Here is a 19,965-nt window from a genome sequence, read left to right as displayed (position 1 = left end):
TGTATGTCTCAACAAGGACACAATAATCATACATGAGACTCAGCCTTTGTTCTCCTTCCTGCATCTTTGGTCAAATTAATTAAAGTGCTTCATGTCTCAGTGGAAACCTTTTGTGTTTTTTCCTCTTTGATCCTTAAAACTGAAGGTACTTAGTGATGTTGGTTCTTTGTCTCAAGTGAGTCTGCAATACTGAAATTATTCTGGAAATTAAGTGGTTTTCATCAAATCAGTCAGTGCTAGGGATTAGGTTTTATAAGGATAGCCTGAGTTACTTTAGATGGTGTCTATTACCTTCAACCTTAATTAGATACTTTTTCTCTCTAAAAAAATAACTGTTTATCCTTTTGGGGTAACTGCTGTTAATTTTTTCTCCTTTCCTACACTGTGGTTCCTTGGTATATAAGCACACACTTCACTTAGCTGGCTTCACAAAATGGAAGTTCCTTTTGCAAAATGTTACTTTAGGAACTTGTTGCTATCTTTTGTTATTTCTAAGCCTGAGATTGTCACACTAGATCCATGTACGTTTATTTTACTATTTACACCTATCACAGTACATTTATATGGAATACCATCACACAGACAAACCAGCTACTGACAGCTAATATAAAGATATTAGATTCCACAAGCTTAATCTGCATAGAGACCAGAAACACACTTAATGATGAAACACAGACAAGTATTTCTGCATTTCCCTTAATTTTAAACCCATTTTATACAGAATGTGATCTTCCTGCCACAAATACCTACTTCTGTATTTGTATATTTGTCTTGTGGCCAATTTGTATTGGGTGTCTTGTGTCTTCCTATGCTTTTTTATGGATAGTTTCTATTTCTTGTGGTCACAAAATATACAATTTTTACTCGTTTTAAGCATGGTTTCAATGTTAGTTAAATTTTGTCTTCTGTTCTTCTCCCAGCAATCTCTCACTGATGTGTAATTCCCTGCTGCATGTAGCTTGTAAAAATGGACAAAACCCTGGGTGAATATTTCTGTCACTTCTTGGGAGTTGGAGATCTAAAACAGAAGTGACACAACCTTGGACTGCATCATCAACTTGCAGATTACTGTAGCTGTGCTTTGCTAAAGCTTTGCCAGAGATTTATTTCCCATGGTGGAAGCAATATTAATTTGACTTGAGTAACTCAGATATCATATGGGATATAAAATTCTGTAGCTACTTGCAGCATCCTTGTCACTGATCTCATTCTTTAGGAAGAATTTGAAATGAAACTCCACAGCAAAGTAGTTGAACATCACACAAGTTTGGGGTTTTGTATGCAACATCAGTTATCCTACAGTTGCCTCCTCTATCAGTTGTGCCATATATAGCATTGCTACTTGTGGCTTTTGTTCTGAAAAGAGCCAAAACAGGGGAATTTGGCAATTTTTGAGTGCAGTTTGTCACGGGGGGGAAAGTGTACAACATATTCTTCTAAAGTTATAGCCCATTAAAATTGCTGTTTTACACCATTCTGGATTAAACATAGCCCCTTTTCATTCGCCTGTATCACAGGGGTGGTTTTTGTTGACTCTACTGCTGATCTCTTCTGGTCCCTGGACAGCCACTAAATAGATTTCTTTGTTTTAGGCATGCGTGTAGAGTGATCCATGCAACAGTGAGGAACCTGCCATGGTGCAGTCCATAGGTGACACCTGTGCAGCTGCCCTCAGCAGGATGCTGCTGGTTCCCCTCACCATCCACTTCCACTCAATGGAAACACTGAAAAGACAAGCAGGCTGGGAAGCCCAGGGCTCTCTCTACATGATGTTGCACTGCGTGGCCCCACAACAATCTTTGATAATTGCCAGCCCTGCCTTGGCAATGGTGGGCTTGCTTGGAGGAGGTTCTGCCTTCTTTTCTGCTGGGCTGCCTGCAATGTTCAAAACAGGACACCATTAGAAACAAGAGCTGCTCAAACCCTTCCCTCCTACTTCTGCCCTAAAGGGTGCAAACCTTTCCTGCCCTCTCTCCACCCACCCTGAATTTTCAGCTCCTGATTGAACAATACTTTGCTGGTTTGAAACTGCTCAGAAAGTCTCATTCCTTCAGGGAAGAGTGTTTAGAGGAGCTAAACAATCCATACATCTCAAAGGGAGGGTAAACTTTTATCTGGTTCAAGGCAGGTGTCCCTTTCACAGCCATGGGTCCTTTCACAAAGTCATTTCACTGTTTACCTCCCAACAAGGAAAGGAGCTGAAGGACAAAAGTATTGCTAGAATTTATTCTCTCATTGGCTTGGATGTGGTAATTAAGGGAACAAGATAAAGGTAGGTTTTCATTTTTCAGGGTGAAAAGAATCTTTTCATCTTTAAAACTGCATTTAAAAGCAATGAGAAAGTAAACAAACAAGGGAGATGAGTCATGCTCCCTGTGACTAAGGGAGTATAAATAATTAGTGATGCATCTTAAAATGTCTCTTCTCAACTTCAAGGTCATCCCAGTCCCTCTGGAACTCTTGAGCAAGATCTTGATCTGTGCAAAATGGCACAATGTTTGATTCAAACCTCTTCAGCTGCTGGACCTCTCTAAGAAGGGCACTGCTCTCACTTGACTCTGCCTGAGAGCTCATCTTGAGACAGGGCAAAATCAATCTGTGAGCTGCTACAGCTCCTGCTGTGGCTGTGACTGTTCTGTTTGAAAGCTGCACTAAAAGCTTCTGAGGCACCACGAAATCCACTTTGTCTCTCAGAAACCAGTGTGTTTCCATTCTGCCTACAAGTGGTTTGGTTGGGGTGATTCAAAAGCCTATTTCTGATGGAAATATGTAAGAAATTTGGGTCAGCTGTGGAAGTTTGCAGTTTTTTCTCTAGTTTCCATCTTGACTGCAATAAAACAGGTAAACTTTGTTTCAGATATTCCAGCATGGACCTGAAGTGGTTTTTTTTCATTATTTTTGAAGAAACAGATAGGAAAATTATTAATAAAAATCAAACTGCTTAGAAAAGCAGCTTGTGGCACTGTGTATACAAATATACTTTGCATATTTAAAACATACAGAGCAACTCTGAGGTGGCCATAGGTGACTGAAATTCAGTTTTAAGGGGTAATTTGCTATCTGAAGTCTAAGTGGCCAGCAGTTGCTGACACCCTGAGTTGTTCCTAGGTGATCTAGCTAGCTTCACCTAGTTTTTGCCAGAGTGAAAATGCTCTTCTAATCAGTTGTCTTTGGAATTTTTCCTTTTGCCCTTGTTTTTTTCTTAATGATTAGGAACTCACTGGTAGGAGACTGTGTTGCTTTGTCGATGGGTTTTAACTTGGTGCGAAGGAACTCAGCCATCTCTCTGTCTTCTTCCTTTTCCCTGGTGGAAGGAAGGAAAATAGAGGAATGAGTTTTCTCTGTAAACGGGACAGCAAAAGCTAGAGCGGCTAGGATCAAGTCACTAGTAAACAATTAATTTCTTTGCTATTTTTAGAAACATTTAATTTTGCTGCCTATTAAAAAGCAAAATATTTGCATAAATGAAAACTGCTGCTGAGGCTTTGGTGGTTTGCACACAGGGCTCAGTGAGAGCTCTGGGTTCAGCTCTAGCTCAGGCTCCTTGTCAGCTGCTGCCTCTGGCCAGCTCTCTTTGATCAGCTGCAGCACTGGCAGAAGCTTTGCCAAATCCTCTCCTTGCCGGCTCAGAATGTCAATGTGTTGGAGGGGATATTGTCACTTTGGATAAATGGATTGAGTCTCTACTGCTGAATGAGGGGGAAGTAAGAGCAAAACTGACTCTGTAGAGTGCTGATCTCAAACCAAAGATTGGATCTGGGTGCTGGAAATGAACTTCTGAGGAAGCCTGCAACTTTGGGCTAATACTTTGGGAGATGAAACCCTTCAGAACCTGCCCATGTGTTAGGTAGGGCTGTACTGCTGGGTCCTTTTTAGTTGGTTTGGGTTGTTTTGCTGTGACAAGATGGGAATAGGAGTAATCAACCTGACAACATGAATAATTTAAAAAGGAGGATTTTAGATGTCTCCAAATATGCCCCTTGTAGAATTCCATTTCATGTCTACCTTCTTATCCCAAGAGAATTCCCTGGTAGCAGCATAAATCCTTTTCTTTTCAATGGTAAATGCCCAGATTGTTTCTGGGAGGAAAATAAGAGACCAAAGCTCACTGTTATTCATGAGATGACTGAATCATTAATGGGATAAAGAGCCACAGAATTAGAGTAATCTGATTTTAATGGTTTTTCCAATGGAATGGAGAGGAGGCTTTTAACTTGGTAAGTTGTTTTGAAGGACCAATTCTCTCCCATTAATGTTGATTTAAATTCTGTCACTTAATCTATTGTATTATTAGGCTTGTCGAATGCCACTAAATAAGTTCAGTTGCTCTTGGTTCTTACCTTAATCTCTCCACCTCTGCATCATCTACAAGAAAATCTCTTTTTTGTACCAGTCGATGAATCTTCTGAATCAGCTCATCCTCTCTCTGCTTCTCCATCTTTGTTTTTTCTTTTTCTGGTCAAAAGGAGAGAAAAGAGTGTGTTACTTTGGGCTCTGGGGAGTGTGAGGGGGTGGTGTAGGAGGGTGCAGATGTCTGAGGATCAGCTGCTGATTGAAGTCAATGGTTTTCCAGCCTGAGTCACCGAAGCCCAGCAAGCTGGGTCACTGCCTCTGCTCTCCTCTCTTGCTGCTCTTGGCTCTGATCAGCTTAATGGACTGAAGGCTCTGTGGGGTTTGCTAAGTCTGCTTTTAATTTGCAATGACACTTCAAGACATTGCTTGGAAAATTTTTAAGAGCTTTGGCAAGAAAATAGTTCCAGATGCTTTGTTAAAATCACACGTGCAAACTCCATTTGACCTCAGGGGAAAGGAGATCACACCAAAAGGAACTATTTCTCTGTGTTTCAAGACAGCTTTGGCTGTTGAAAACAACACCTTTTTTTCTATTCTGACAAGGCAGGTGAGCTGCAAATCCCCACCAACAGCATCAAATGTAAAATGTGGAAAAATAAATGCAAGTTTATTTTCCCTGTACTTCAAAAATCTGAGTAATTAATATATGTCCTTGTTAATTGGCCAGCCTGGAATGGCTAGGTTGTCTGTAAACAACAAATTCTGTGGCATGAAAGATGTGCCTGTTGCAAACTAAAAGTCATAAATGTTGGGGATTACAGAGCTGTCATTTCAGGCTATAAAGCAAATGTATTTAAGACAGAACTCTTCAAATCTTGCAAGTGCAGCAGAGATGAGAAAGCCAGAGGCAAATCCAGGCTCATGTATTTCTCTGAGAAGCCGAAAATTTTGATCAGCTATGAAGACGCTTTGTATTAAATCAAGATTTTGGGCTTTGGGCAGCAGAACTGCCCAGTTCAGTTCAGTGGGAGTGGGGGAGGCAGAGTGAGCTCTGCAGTCTGACCATCTGAGCTGTGCTGTGGCTGCTGATTAAGTTATAAGACACTTTAAATAGCCAAACTAATCAGACACTTGAAAACAATTGTTTTTAGTAGATTTAAAGAAAAAGAATGCTTAGAAGTGGCTGCTTTTTCCTGCTTTGTCTGTTATGGCTAAGGAGCAAGGACTCCCCTCACTTCTGAAGATAGAAGATCCTTTCTACTTCCTCTCAATCTATCCCTTTCCTAAATTGAGATGTGCTCTCCCATTATATCCTTCAGGAAACTGTCTACTAAAAATGTTAATATATGTGGCAAAATATTTCATATTCTATGTACTAAAAGACTGATTCCACACTTACTGAAACTGGCCAAACTGTGTCCACTGAAACCAAAGAGCAGCTCTCCATACAAACTTGTATTCTTACAGGAAAATTGTGGTGCAGATCCTGTGAATGAATCCATTTCCGGAAAGTGTTTTTCCAGGTCAGGCACATGCTGTGTCAGCACAAACTCACTGCCAGCAGCTGCTTTGTCTTGGTCAGGACCAAGCTCCTGTGACCCTGCCTGCAGATGCTGCTGCTGGAGCTGCACCTCTTGGACTCCTAAATGAGCTGAGATTTGTGAAGTTCTAAGGAGAAACTGCTCTCTGTGGGTCTCTGCTTGAGGCCTTGAGACTGGAAAAATCACTTATAAAAGATAAAAAAAGCCCAAACAGCAGGAACACCAAAAGAATGAAAGCTGATTAACCCTATCTGTTAGTTCAATGTACAGGAAAGCTGCAGATCAGGAAAGTCAGGCAAGGGGCAGCATTCACAGATATTTTCCAGGATTTGTAATCCTTTCCATTAGAACAAATAATGAACCAACAGTGTTGTTACTAAAAATTTAAAATGTGACCTCTACTAAGTACAAGGAAACAAAAAGTAAGAAATATTATTAATCTATTTCTGTCAGGTGCAAAATGTGGCAAAGTTTTTACACAGCTAAAAGTGATTGTTTCATAATAGATCTCTTTCCTATGTCACGAATGCCCCTCTCTCTCCTTTCTGAGGACAAAGTTGTCCTTCAAAGTTGCACAAAAAAATAAGAGGAGGAAAAATGAGGATAACCAAAGGATAGACAAAACTTGGACTTAATAGTTAAGCAGGAGCAGTTAAGCAAATTATTTCTGCAGGGTGCTGGAGGTTGTGCAGTAACATGTGGTGTACTGGCCTGCTGCAGTTGCTGAGTGTTTTGCAGGATCTATTTTTTCCTTGAATAGAGTGGGGCTGTGGATGGAATTCCTCACTGATGGCAGCTGGAGCTCTGAGCCACAGACTGCAGAACTGCCCACAGCTCTGTCCCTCCTTCAAACACTGAATTTGCAGAGATTTATGGCAAAACACAAAACAGAGTTTTGGGCCTTGCTTTTCATAGAAACTTGTTCTTGAATGTAGAAGGTAAATTTAACTACAGGTGTGATAATGGATTGGTGTAGCAAGGAAAAAATCAATCACATTCACAGTGATGGTTATAAATCCTTCTCCTCTCCCTCTTTTATCTCTGGTATCTCAGCACTTGTCTTTTTTACCTGACAATCTCTGTGCCACTTGGTTCCCTTGAGATTGCCAGGGGAGCGCAAGAAATAAGGGATGTGCTCCTTGTTTGAGTGATGTCTGCAGGATTGCTGCCATGGGAGCAGTGAAATACAGCATGAAAAGAAATTTAGAGACAGAGATTAGAGATGGGCAGGAAAATGGGAATAAAAAATGAGGACTGGAGGAGAAAGATATGAAACTGCACCTTGTGGGGAGGAGATTCTGGTTGTTGGGGCATGGGTGGGGATGGTGCCAGGAGCACATTAGGTGTTATCCTGACACTGGGTGGAGACAGCCATTACCTGGGATTGCTACCAAAGTCTGCAGCTCCTGCTTAAGGTTCATAATGTCTTTGCACAGCTGGATGTCATCCATCCTGCAGGAACAGAAAAAGCATGGTCAGACATGCAAACCCCACTCTGTGTTGATGGGATTGGCCAGATCTGATCTGAGTACCTGGCCCTGGCCTTGCCTGGGACCTGCCAGCCTCAAAGGGATCCTGACACTCTTGGCTCACCAAGTTTCACAGAAAGCAAAGGGTATTTAATACTAAATAGCCATTGAGCCCTTGGTTACTTGTCTTACTGACACTAATTTGTGTAGTCTTACAGACACTGATTTGTAGGTTCATACCTGTCACTGTGGATAATTTCAGATTTTACTTTCTTGAACATCAGAGAACATTCTGGAGTGGGCACCTGTCTCCATAATGTCCTGGGAAAAGACAGGTGAGCCACATTGCACTTACTGCAGCAAGAGTTTTCACCAGGGAAAGAGCAAGAACAGCAGAGAGCCTGGGAAGGGGCAGCAGAGGGTGACAGATTATTTGGCACAGCCAGGACAAGGTTCATATTCTACCACCAGTTTTCTTTGAGACCCTACTAATAATTCAGCTCTAACAGCAGAGATCTGGAAACTGACATAATTTGGCATTTATCTGAGGTTCTGTGCCTTGGGTGAATGTTCTCCATGGCTGATGTTAAATGCTTTAAATCCTTGATATGTGCAGAAAGCCCATTAATATTAAGACACAGCAGACAGCTTAAAAAAAGAAAAAATAACATTAGCAGAAACTGCACCTTCAGCTCTCATTGAAACTGCTGCTTCTCCTGAGAGCTGCCACTGAATCACTGCCCTGGAAGGCAGCAGCATCAGCATCATCCTCCTGGCACAGGTTTTATCCCAGTGCCACAGGGGCAGCCAGGGCTCAGGTGTTGGCTCCAAGGGCACATCTGGGGCTTTCATTTGGAGATCACCCCCTGAAGAGCACAAACCCAGCCTGTGTGATTAATTGTACATTCTCAGCTTGGATCTCACCGACACCCTCCCTGCCCACGGATCTCTGGGCTCTGTTTTGCACAATCCTGTGCCTGAGGAGGGGACTTGCTGCTGCCTGGGCCCCTGGCGCAGCTGAAGTGCCATCAGAGCAGGGCTGGCACTGTGTGTGTGTGTGTGAGAGAGCCCCCAAAGGGCAATGCAGCCAAATCATTGAATTAAGTGAGGAGTGGGAAAAGTAGGTGTTTCTGGCACAAATAAGACTTTAATCACACCCCAAGAGCTTTTATTCTCCGTGCTGCCTCTGCCAGGATTGCAGGTCTCTGCAGGGAGCTGTCCTTCAGCTGCTTTGCTCTTGTTAGTAAAACATGTTGATCCCTCTGTTATTTGCTGCTTGGGTTAACTCCATCTTGCCTGTTCTGCTACTTTCCCTGTGCTATGACAGCTATTCCTGCTGCCTTTTCACCCCTCTCCTCCCAAAATACAACCATGAAATACCTCTCCTAATAATGTTTATTGTTGACCTCTTTTCCTTCTCTGTGTACCCCTGTCACTCCCACTGGGATCTGCTCTTCCACTGCCCATCTGTCTTGTAAGACTTGGTTTTGGTGGGAAGAGCAGCATGTTTGCCTCAGGACTGGAGCAGGGTCCTTTGCTCTGTGTGTTTAGGACACTTGGAGGCAGAGATGTTTTTACTGATGAATATTCTGACTTAGGCTCCCCATTTTATTCACTCTCATCCCAAGCAAAGCCTGCTTTACTCTTGAGATCCATCACACTAAATGGTGCTGGAATTACTTTTATCAATTAATCTTAAACTGTCCTCCCAGGAGAATGAGAATTCAAAATGTGCTGGGATATGAGCAAGGCTCACAGCTCTTTATCTATTCAGTGCTCAAGCACTTTGGGTGGCATGTTGGTACATCTGACTAGGATGACCATGCCTAGCAAAGATGACATTTTCTTGGCAAGAAATGTTCAATATTGAACTGCTGTAATCAAATTATATCAGGCCACACCCTCAATTAGTAAAGAGAAGAGTGAGTTTCTACAAAAGAGATCTCTGTGATAGACAGAGAGGATTTTTTTCTGATTCAAAAGATTTGGCTTCACTCTGAGAAGCTCTGAAATACACTAATTAAATACTTTACTATATCACTTTGGCTCCCTGCCCTTGCTAGGGAACTCCAAAAAGCTAATGGCACTGCTCTTCTCTGAGGATTTTCAGGAATTTAAAATACCACCAGCAGTATTTTCCAATTGAGCAAGATCATTCATGTTCAATACTCCCTAACTTGTGGCTAAGGTTCTGGCCACATGGTGCAACTTTTTAGTTGCATTTTCTCCTCATTATTTTGGCTGGTTTTCAGTCTGACTGCAGAACATGTAGCTGGCACTCCATGTATATTCTCAGCATCTCTTTTTCCAGAGACCTACACTTTGTTCCTGCCTTGTAACACACAGCAGAGAAGTAAATCCGTGGCCAAAGCACTTTAGGTCTGTAACAGCTCTGTGACCACATGAATTCCAAAAAGTCAGATGACCTCTCCCGAGTCCCAGTTCTGCAGGCTGGTGCATTGTGCTGATGGGCAAAACCTGAACCTACCATCTGCACCAATCCCCTCAAGCACATGGAACATCTTTCTTCCCATCTGTGTCCAACAGCCTTTGTGCTTCATCCACTCCACTGTGCTGATCAGCAAAAAAGTAATAAAAAAAGAGGTTAAATGACGAAAGAGAGGGCTGAAGGACATATGGGACCATGCCAAAGCTTCATCCATCTGATTTAATGAAAGAAGGATCTATGGTTCCTTGTAACTATAAAGCACATCCCACATCTGCCAGAAAATAATACTGAATGTGAATGGTCAGCAGGGTTTGACTGAGAGCATCTTGGTATTACTGTCAGACCTCTTTAGGAAGTAAAAAGTGCTTTTGGAAAGCTTAAGGAATGCAGAAATCTGCAGGGTAGAGGAGAAATTATTCTTTGGGTCCCTTAACCTACAGAAGTTCTTTCTCTTCTCTGGAAGAGTTGGTACATTCTCTTCAGTCCCTGTGAAGACACTTTTCACATTGTACAAAAAACACCAGTGAAGCAAACAGCAGTTACATATGGCAGTTTTTCCTCCAGAGCTGAGCTTTAAATGTCTGCCCAGGAACCCTAAACACATGAGTTATGACAATGATAAAACATTTCTCTGGTTAGGAGCCCAGATCCATTCCTGGAGTAACTGCAATAGTATTGAACTAGGGATGGGTTCTCAGTGTGCTTTTGTGGATTCCTGACACGCTGCCTGCACTTCTGCTCTTCCCTTTCTTGATGGCTCATTGCAGAACCCCCTCTGCATGCTTGGAGACAGCACACAAGCACATATTAGTCTTTTCTCTCAGGGTATTTTAAGCTATATCATCACAACCTACAAGCAGATTCTCTGTTTGCCAGAAAGAAACAACAAAAAACCCAAACCTCATAATGAATAAACAGCGGGAGCAGAAGATTTTCTAAACATGGCACCAAATGACAGGAAAATAAGTGGGTTGGGGAGCCTGCAGAGCCCTGGCACAGTGAGTCAGCCCCATGACATGTTTCTGTGTCCAGCCAGCAGGGGAGAGTGCCCTGAGCACTGTCACTGCCATGCTGCAGGGAGGTGACAGCATGAGTCACCTCTGCTGGCACCATCTACACCAGGGCAGCAGGGCAAGAGAGCCCTCCCTTCCAGCTGGGCCTGGCAAGCCCCTGAGGCTCTGCAAGAAAATGGGAGGCAGGACTTTAAAAAGAGATATTCTGTACCAGACACAAAAGAATTGTTTTGTTTTGTTTCAGTAGAAATTATTCTTCAATAGCTGAATTTTTCTATCTTCTTCTCAGCCAAGGAAGAAATCTGAATTCCCCAGTGTAAGACCTAGGTGCCATCTAGAGACATGCATAGGAAAAAAGGAAAAATTATAGTGGAAGCTCAGAGAAAAATCACTTAACACCCCCCTTAATGTCAGCCAAAAAAAGGACATGGCCAACAAGACTGACAAATACTTCATACTTGAGTGTAAGAACTATTAGTAACACCAACATAAGCATCAAATATAATTTCCATTGATTTCAGGATGAGCAGAGCAGTTCAGTGTGTCTGGAGAGCTTCTGCCTTTGCTGAATGACTTTCAAAGCTAGAAATAGATCTGTGCTCCCTCCAGCATGTCTGTAAGAGGAGGTCTGAGATTTCCTTTGTTTTCTGTTATTGGATTAAAGTGCTTGAAGTTAAAAATGGAATGTAGACCAGGTTTGCTGGTTTCCTTCCCTCTCTTCCAGGAGGGTTTGCAGGCACTTAGATTATTTTTAGGTCTGTTTTAATACATTCCTGCCCCAGGAGTAAAATGCTTGTAATTGTTGGAGTTTCTGAAGATTTGATAGTGCCAGTCCAGGAGCTGGCCAGAGAATCAGGTGTCATGCTAAGTCACAGCTGACAGGATTATGTAACCAAAGGTCTCCATGCAGGGATAAAAAGTCATCTCCTTGGTGGTGAGCAGGCTGAAACCAGCCAAGAACCATCAGTAGTGATGGAGAAATTTGGGGGATTGAAGGAAAGAGATGTGTAGAAATAAAGAGAATTGCTTTAGGGATGGGGATGATGTCAAGCTGCAGACTGGAGGGACTTGAGTGGAGGCTGCCTTTGGGTACTGCAGGTGTTCATGGCTCTGCCAGAGCTGTGGGGGATCTGCAATGGTGGAAGTGTTCTTGGGACTACCAGAGCACTATAAATGTACAGAATCACTGAACTCTTAGAGGTTGGAAAATGCCTCTAAGACAATGGAGTTCAGCAGTTACCTCAGCAGGGCACCATGTCCCCAAGTGCCACATGCAGATGCCTTTTGAACACTTCCAGGGATGGTGACTCCCCCACTGCCCTGGGCAGCCTGCTCCAATGCCTGATCACCCTTCCAGTCAAAACATTTTTCCTTATATCCAATCTAATCCTTCCCTATGCAATTTGAGTCCATTTCCTCTTGCCTTGTTGCTTGTTATGTGGGAGAAGAGACAAACCTCCACCTGATGCTCCTCTTCTACATTTGGCTCCTTTTTGTCCCTGTCAGCTTGGCTTAGTTACTTAAATCTGCTAATTATAAATCTGTGAGATGACAGGCAACATTTAATGAATCCAGAACAGGTTGTTTGAGTAATTTTGGTGTGTGTTTGTCACTGATATTCAGCTCAGCACCTGGTGCTGCTGGAGCTGCAGGACACAGAGCTGGCAGTGAAGGGAACAGATTGCTGGCCAGCCTTGGCAGGGCAGCTCCCAATCCACAGCTCCTGCTCTGCCAAAGGAAATGGATCTGACTCTCACAGCTCCTGGGGTTCACCTGCTCTGCCAAAGGAAATGGGTCTGACTTTCACAGCTCCTGGTTTGAGCTCTACCAAAGGAAATGGGTCTGACTTTCCTTGCTGGAAGTGCTCTCTGCTGGAGGAACACTGCATAGAAGCTGCTGAACCACAGTTTGCACAGTAATGTAATTCAGCTATTGTTTTAGAGAATTGACCATGACATTTGAAATTCCCAGTCCCAGAAGGGTCATATTTGAGGTATATTTCACATAAATTCAGAACAGTGTATAGAGGGAATGTCTGCTTTTCATTTTCACTGACATTGCTCAGTTCTCTTGAGCTTGGCCATCTCCTCTGCCAGTTACAAAGTTCTGCTATGAATCAATAGTAACAAGAGGAGTTTTCCTGAAATTACCCCACTGTGGAGGACAATATTTCTCTGTGTGGCTAAAATTTACTAAGTTAATTTGTCTAAAAACATTTAGACAGTAGAAAAGCCAGATTTAAATTCACAAGTATCAGCCCTTTGCAGCAGCATACAGAAGATTTTATACAAAAGCATAGAGCCTGGTTCATCTGACCTGCTCTGGTAGTTCTATTTTTGGATATCAGGCACAGGAAGGAGGAAACTCTAGGTCTGGCTGTGCATTGTCATTGTCTCCAGCAGAATCAATGATACATTTCCTTCTTCATTTGCCTTCATGTTTGACCTTTTATTATTTTTAAAACCAGAAAAGCAACTACTTGTTATCCCAGCTGAAAAGAATATAAAGGTTTCTGGTATAAAATTAAACACTGACAGTCCCTTCCAGGGCTTTTCAATTCACTGGTTACTCTCCTATTTATAGCAGAAGATGAGTGAGAAGGGCCAGTGAAATACCACATGGCAAGGGGGCATTTTACCATTTTACTGCAGAACATCCTTGCCTGGAGCAAGCTCAGCTGCCCAAAAGGGAGGCCAGGCTCTGTGAGTGCCTGATGGGCTCGGGGAGTCCCAGGGGACAACCCCGGGACCTTCCACTCCTGCAAACCACAGCACAGGTAGCCAGGAGCTGGGAAGTGAAGAACAGTTTGGGATAAAAGGTTACATCTGGAAACACAGTGCTAAATTTCTGCATTAACAATGACAAGGTCAAAGATCAAAGCTGCTGCTTCTTCTATTAACAGCATTTTGTGACAGCCACAACACATATTCAATGTAGAAAATGCTGTTTAAAGAAAGTTCTCTATTAAAGAACTATTTTTATAGCTACCCAACAGAGACAATAATGAAAATCTTTTCTAAGGCAAAAAAGTTTACAATTAATTAAATACTTTCCAAATGATAAGTTTATCATTATACATATGTATAGTATAAGTTTACAAGTTTATACATTATACATATATACACCACTAAAAATTGCTTTTCCTTTCAGAGTATTTTAATGCACCATTTTTACAACCACACATTGAAAGTACAATGTTGTGTTTTCCTCTGGGGTTGATGGTTTGCTGTCAAACAGGGCAAAGGAGATGGGGCTGCAGAGAGATCCAACTGAACTAAGGCATTTTCCTTCCTCTGGGAGAGCTGATCTCTGTACTTTAGCTTAAAGTGCACAGTGCAGAACTTTGCAATTCTGTCCTGAACTCTTGTTCTTGAGGGTTCCAGGCTTGTGAGGAGCTGGCAGGCTTGGCAGAGCTGGACCTCAGCAGGCACAGTGACATCCTTGGGGCTCCCAGACCCTTGGCAGTGCCCTGGAAATGCTGTTCCTAATCTCAGAGACCCCGAGCTTTGACCATCTGACATTACAAAAGCACCTTGTGCCATTTCATAGGTTGCAGTTCCCTGGTTATTTCCTCAAGGGCTCTGGTTGTTTGCAGTGTGCTTGGGAGGCAAAGCTCAGTGTGGCACAGCCACAATCTCACCCTGTCATGCAGGAGAGCCTGGGCCACACCAGGCTGCACCAGTATCTTACAGCTGAGCTGGGTGTTTCTCCTCCTGGTGCCTTATCTCCTGAAGCTGACAACCTGACATTTCTATTTATTGAACAATATGTATCATCACACAGCTGCCTCCTCCTCTACAGCCTCCCCAAGTCCATCCCATGTTCTGAGAGCAAGATACAATCAGGAAGAAAAAAAAAAAAGGTAGGGAATCAAAATAAGTGATGCTGTATTGTTAAGATTTCAGAACTGTGAAGGAGAGAAGATTTATTGCTCCTTTCCATGAAAAGACAGATCTTATCAGAAAGCACTGACAACAACAGCTCTATTCATGAGCAAAAACCTGGTTTTGCTGGTGTTACTTATTTACACTGCAGTAACAGCAAGGTGCAAAATTCAGAGAAAAGTACCAGACGTGAACACAGAAGTAAACAATCCTGAGGGAATTCCTGCTTAGCCTGAGATGACAGAAAACAGATAACATCCAGTACAAAGGAAAAAAGGAGCAGCAAAAGAATCAAAAGTACCCAAGAAAGCAAAAGTCAGAATGCCTGCTTAGCAATAATATAAGCAGTGAGTTACCACTGCTCCTCACACTTCTGACAGCCTGTTCCATCTCCTTCCTCTCACTGTCCCTCCCTCCCACCCTTCCCAGGGTGATGCTCAGTGTGGGGCTCTGTTGCCACACAAGGCATGAAGGCACTGAGAAATCAGTTGATGTCACATTAGTGAGACACTTTTAGGAGTGTTAAAGTATTTAGTTCAAAAAATAATTAAAATTTGAAATGAACTTTGTTCATACAGCAATTACTGCTGCCTTTTCTCACCTGAGAATGGAACCCTCCACGAACAAATTTTTCTGTTACTTTGCAGCATTGCTTTCTGAGCTCAGCCAGTTATAAGATTGTTTGTTTCATATTCCCACTTTGTGTCTACTAGATTTACTGCACTCATTTTAAATTAAAACATGGGATTTCTCAGTTGGTTTATTTAAGGTTGCCATCACCAAGGGAATTAAGCTCTCACTTCAGCAGTTCCTGTGTACTTTGGAGTTGTTTCCCTTTGCAGGGGTTGCATTAAGGCAGGCAATCAGCAGAGAGGCCTTTCTGTATTTAAAATACCTATCTATTTAAATTATATACCTGTATATTTAAATAATATACCCGTATAAAATATTTCTGTATTTAAAATAAAATGTGCTGTGCATACTGAACTGACACAAAGGGGAGACTTCATCTGACCTCTGTGGATGTCCTGCTGTTCTTAGAAGGAATATGGACTTTACATTTTCCCCATGAATTTGCCCTAAGTTTGGGATTCTACCACTACACCCAATACCCTCCAGAATGATCATTACTGACTGTTCCACCTCAGCTGCTCCCAGCAACGGATACATCAATACCACAGCAGGACAGCTGAGATTCATGGGGTTTGCAAGCCAAGAGAAGGATAAAGGTTATAAAGGCAAGTAAAGAAAAGGTAAGCCTGATTTGAAGCAAGAAAAAAGAAACCAAACTAGGGATAAACTATGTACTCTGGAGAGCTAATGAAGGGACAGCAAAGTCAAGTTGCAGCAAACTTTTCTACACAAAAGGCCTGGAATTTCCAGTAAGCAAACACAGCAGTGTAAAATGGTCTAAAATCCTGACTAGAACTATGCAGAATTTGGATGATGTAGATGTTATGAGTACTCTGGAGAAAAGGCAGTCATCTACTACTAAGTAGTGAGAGTGTACAAAGACAATGACCAACTTTAGTTCTGAGCCAGTGTGGAGGTGAATTTGGCCTCTTCACAGTATTAGTTTAGAGATGTAATAATCACACAGACATTAAGCAAATACACCACTGCATTTATAGCATTTTTACAGATTTTAAAAAAAAGTTTAACAAGTAAAATGTTTTCATTTTAAAGCAACCTAATAGGGCTTTATGTTTAATATCTTCTATTCCCTACACATTAAAAAACTGCCATTCAGTGCCACCTGCATGGCAGAAATAACCATCCCAAGATAGCTATCACAGGTGGAAGCAACTTGCACAGTTTTAGTTCAAGGTCATCCAATAAAGCTGGCTTCAGGCTTTGCTTTCCATCTGGAAAGCCAGCAGTGGCAGGCACTGGCAGATCTCCCACAGCTGTGTTTCATGAGGACAGTGGATGCTGTTTTATAAGAATTCCATCCCTTTCCAGAGGAACTGCTGGTGAGATGATCTCACCTTTACTAATAATATTTACTGGGTCCCAACATGCATTTTAAAATGCATGAACTTTGCACTACAAATGATTTTGAAGTTCAGTTTTTATCTGCTCTGTATCACATAGAGGTCTGGGGGTTTGCTGCCTCTCCCTGTCAGCTAAACTGAGCTAACACATGCATCATCCATTTTTACAACCATGTCAGATTTCACAACCAGCAGATTTCCATGCCCCCAGCAGTCCTAAACTGCTTCTGAAGCCAAACACATCCACAGCAGCAACACATTAAATGTGTGACACACAGGATGCTGCCCCAGCAGCTCCCTCAGCTCCTGGGTCTGTCATCTCACCAGGAAAGAAGAAAATAAAGGAAGTGGGACAGGAGCACTGGGAAGGAAGAGAGAGTGTGCATGTTCTGACGTGGTGTGTTTGCTTTCCTCAACAGCACAGACAGATTGAACATTCACAGCTTGACCCAAAACTCTTTTTATCCAGAATGTTTTCAGGAAGGAGCTGAGAGAAGCCTGAGAAGTGAAGGAGGGGGATGCTGGCAGGCTGTAAACTGATGCTTGTCTGTACATATTGTCTCCTTCAGATCTATATATGCTGAGCTCTCAGCTACTCCAAAAACAAACCAGGAAGAGCTGGAGATAGCATCTGATGGCTTCAAGGTATATTTTCATCTCCTGGGCTGGCTGGAGACAGTCACAACAGCTCCTGGCATAATTTTATGAAATTTGATAGTATCAGTATCATTGAAGGAGAGATGCTACAAACAGCCACAATTCCTACATAGCCTGGACATATCCTGAGGAGGTCCATGCTGGGCACCAAGCAAGGCAGGGTCCTGGGACAAAAATAGCATTTGATAATGTAATTACAGACGCAAGCACAGTGCATCTGCTCTGCTGTGACTGAGGCTGCCTGAGCTAAAATATCATTGTACAATATAAATTGTGGCATTACCTAATTGAGGAAGGCTTGATTTTATAATCTGGAAATTGTCTCCTTATAAACTTCAGGTAATTCTTCATAGCAAGCAGGTATTCAGCTAGAAGTGATGTGGATTTCCTGGGTATGAAGAGCACAGCTGCTTTCAGCTGCCCTCCTTTTGTTTTCAAGGAGGAAAAAAAAATAAGGAGCAAAGCAAAGGACACATTTACAAAGGCTAATACCTGACTTATAATTGGCACAATGGTTTGGGAATCATCATGACCTGTTAGTCCATTGCTTCAGCTCATTTTGCTTTCTTTATAAAAAGAAAAGGATTATCAGAAAACTGGCCTCTTATAAAGTATACACTACAGGATGAATATTTCACTATAGTATATGGCAAATAGATAAGAGTTCATCTGCTTTCCTTGCTTTTCAAATAAAAAAATTTCTGGGCTCAGGCTAAGAATAAGCTGTCACATATTTAATTTTATTGAGTTTCATGCAGGAGAATTTAAAAAGCTGTGTTTTGCAATAAAAATTATTACATTCTGAAAAACAGAGATGTCAGTTAGAGTTTCTGTCGTGTATATTTTTGCTTCACTTCAGAGTTCCAGAAAGTCACACTGTTTAAATGTATCTTTGTGTGACAACACTTCATCTTTAAATGGTTTAGTTTTAATTACTGAAATGAGGGTTCCATTATGTTTAGTGCACCAATAAGGAACTTCCACTTCTCTCTGCAAGGCAGAGGAAAAAGAGTGTATAAAGACTGCAAAGTAGCACAAAAGAGTGGAAAATCACATGTATTGAAACTCTACAGATATTTATGGTCTTCACTTAAAATTGTTTGCTGTTTCATTTTTAAACAGGGTAAAACCTGTTCCCACTGCTCTCACAGATGGTTTTTTCTCTATTTTGGTGAAGTTTTTTTTTTATACAGTGATAGGCAGACTACAGAAATATCTGTGCTTGTCTGAGAGTGAATCCTTGGTCTGTCACTAAAAACCAGGATGCGCTGCTCTGTGGGACTGGGGACAGCATTTGTGGGCCTGGCATGGAGAGGCAGTGAAATTGCAGCAAGTTCATAAATGTATCTTCTGAATTTTAAAGTAATTGTGATGGGTACTAGTACGTGTCCAGTCTGTGGGTCCCCTCCAAGCCAAGCTGCTCTGTGATTCCATGAACACCCAAGGACTCCTCCTGCAGAGTTTGTGTTGTGTGAAGAGACAGGTGCTGTACAAAGCACAGCTGAGGAACTGCCAGAAACAGCCTCACCTTCCTGAGGACCTCACACAGGAACAGCTTTCCCTTGGTCACACACAGAAATGTGAAACATGCAACCCAACTCCATGTCCATGAGCATCCAGAGCCTGCTGGGTTCTTTATCAGTTGGGTTTGTTGGGGTTTTTAATGGCCGATAAACTAACCTGGAGCATTTCTCTGCCCAATGTCCTTATTTCATGGCCACATTTGCATTTTCTTCAAGGAAAATAGCAAATTCCATTAGCAGCCTTAGAGTCTATTCCCTCCATGGTTAAACCTGACAGAGGAAGAGCTTGCTGTGGTTTCCACCAGCAGCAGGCCCAGCTTGCAGCGTGTTATTGTCTTATTCTTGGGTGAGTATTTCAAACACAGGGTGGGGTATTTTTTAGCAGTGTTTTGTTGTCTTATTCTTGAGTGAGTATTTTTAAATGCAGGGAAGAGCTGTGGCACCTGCTGGTGTGTGCAAGCAGAGCTGCCAGGCTGTGTGTGCTGTGACCCCGAGGGCTGGGGACACTGAGCACAGCTTTAGAGCCCTGCTTTCTTTAAGCACAGCTACAGTCTGCTCTTCCTGCTTTAGGATCTGGCTACATGTGAATAAAAAGATCAGACAGACAGTGAGAAGAAAGAACCATTATTTTAAAAAAATGTAGCTGGAAATGTGAGCTGTGCCTGGATGTGCAAGTGCTACAGAATCCTTTCACTGTGTTCATGCTTTTATAAGAACTATTGAAAAAATACCAATTTAACCAAGAGAATTTCTATTCTGTTGCTAACAGCAAGAAAGGCAAAGAAGGGAATACAAACATACCACACAGTTTCTGTAATACTAAGTGTGTGTTTTATCCTTTTGCTCTAATTAAAGGAAAGGCTAAAGCAGATGCAAAAGCTAAAGAGCTGTGGCTCTCATTAAAGCTGCCCTGGCACTCTGTGCTCTGAGTGTAGGTGTAGAGCTGCTCGTTAGCAGTGTTCAAAGCTGAGCCTGCTTAAACCTGGCTGAGGAGGCTCAGCTGCATTTGGTTGGTTGGACAGGTCATTCCCAGGGGAATCCAGTCCTGTCAGAAGAAATCAGTTACTAAAATTCATGACCTACATACAGACTTCTGGTCTTTGGATATTGGCAATTCATTGCTTCAGAAATCAAATGAAAAA

At 42.2% G+C, this 19,965-nt stretch overlaps 1 protein-coding gene across 3 annotated transcripts in view; it reads right to left on the bottom strand.

Moving 5' to 3' along the window:
- The window catches only part of BMERB1 (bMERB domain containing 1), a 58,343-nt gene continuing 38,378 nt past the window's right edge, over positions 1-19,965 (bottom strand). For all 3 annotated transcript variants that reach the window (XM_054270643.1, XM_054270641.1, XM_054270640.1), the window contains exons 3-6: positions 7,213-7,286; positions 4,341-4,455; positions 3,222-3,304; positions 1-1,875 (exon numbers count right to left, since the gene is read on the bottom strand). In XM_054270643.1, coding sequence (XP_054126618.1) covers positions 1,763-1,875; positions 3,222-3,304; positions 4,341-4,455; positions 7,213-7,286 — 385 coding nt within the window. In that variant the 3' untranslated portion in view covers positions 1-1,762. The remainder of the gene's footprint in view (positions 1,876-3,221; positions 3,305-4,340; positions 4,456-7,212; positions 7,287-19,965) is intronic.

The sequence above is a fragment of the Melozone crissalis genome, unplaced genomic scaffold (assembly GCF_028551555.1).
Source record: "Melozone crissalis strain CALT ecotype California unplaced genomic scaffold, PUWL_Pcris_2 ptg000012l_1, whole genome shotgun sequence".
Taxonomy (NCBI): domain Eukaryota; kingdom Metazoa; phylum Chordata; class Aves; order Passeriformes; family Passerellidae; genus Melozone; species Melozone crissalis.
Note: the sequence above shows the minus strand (reverse complement) of the source record. Positions and strands in the feature narration are given on the sequence as shown.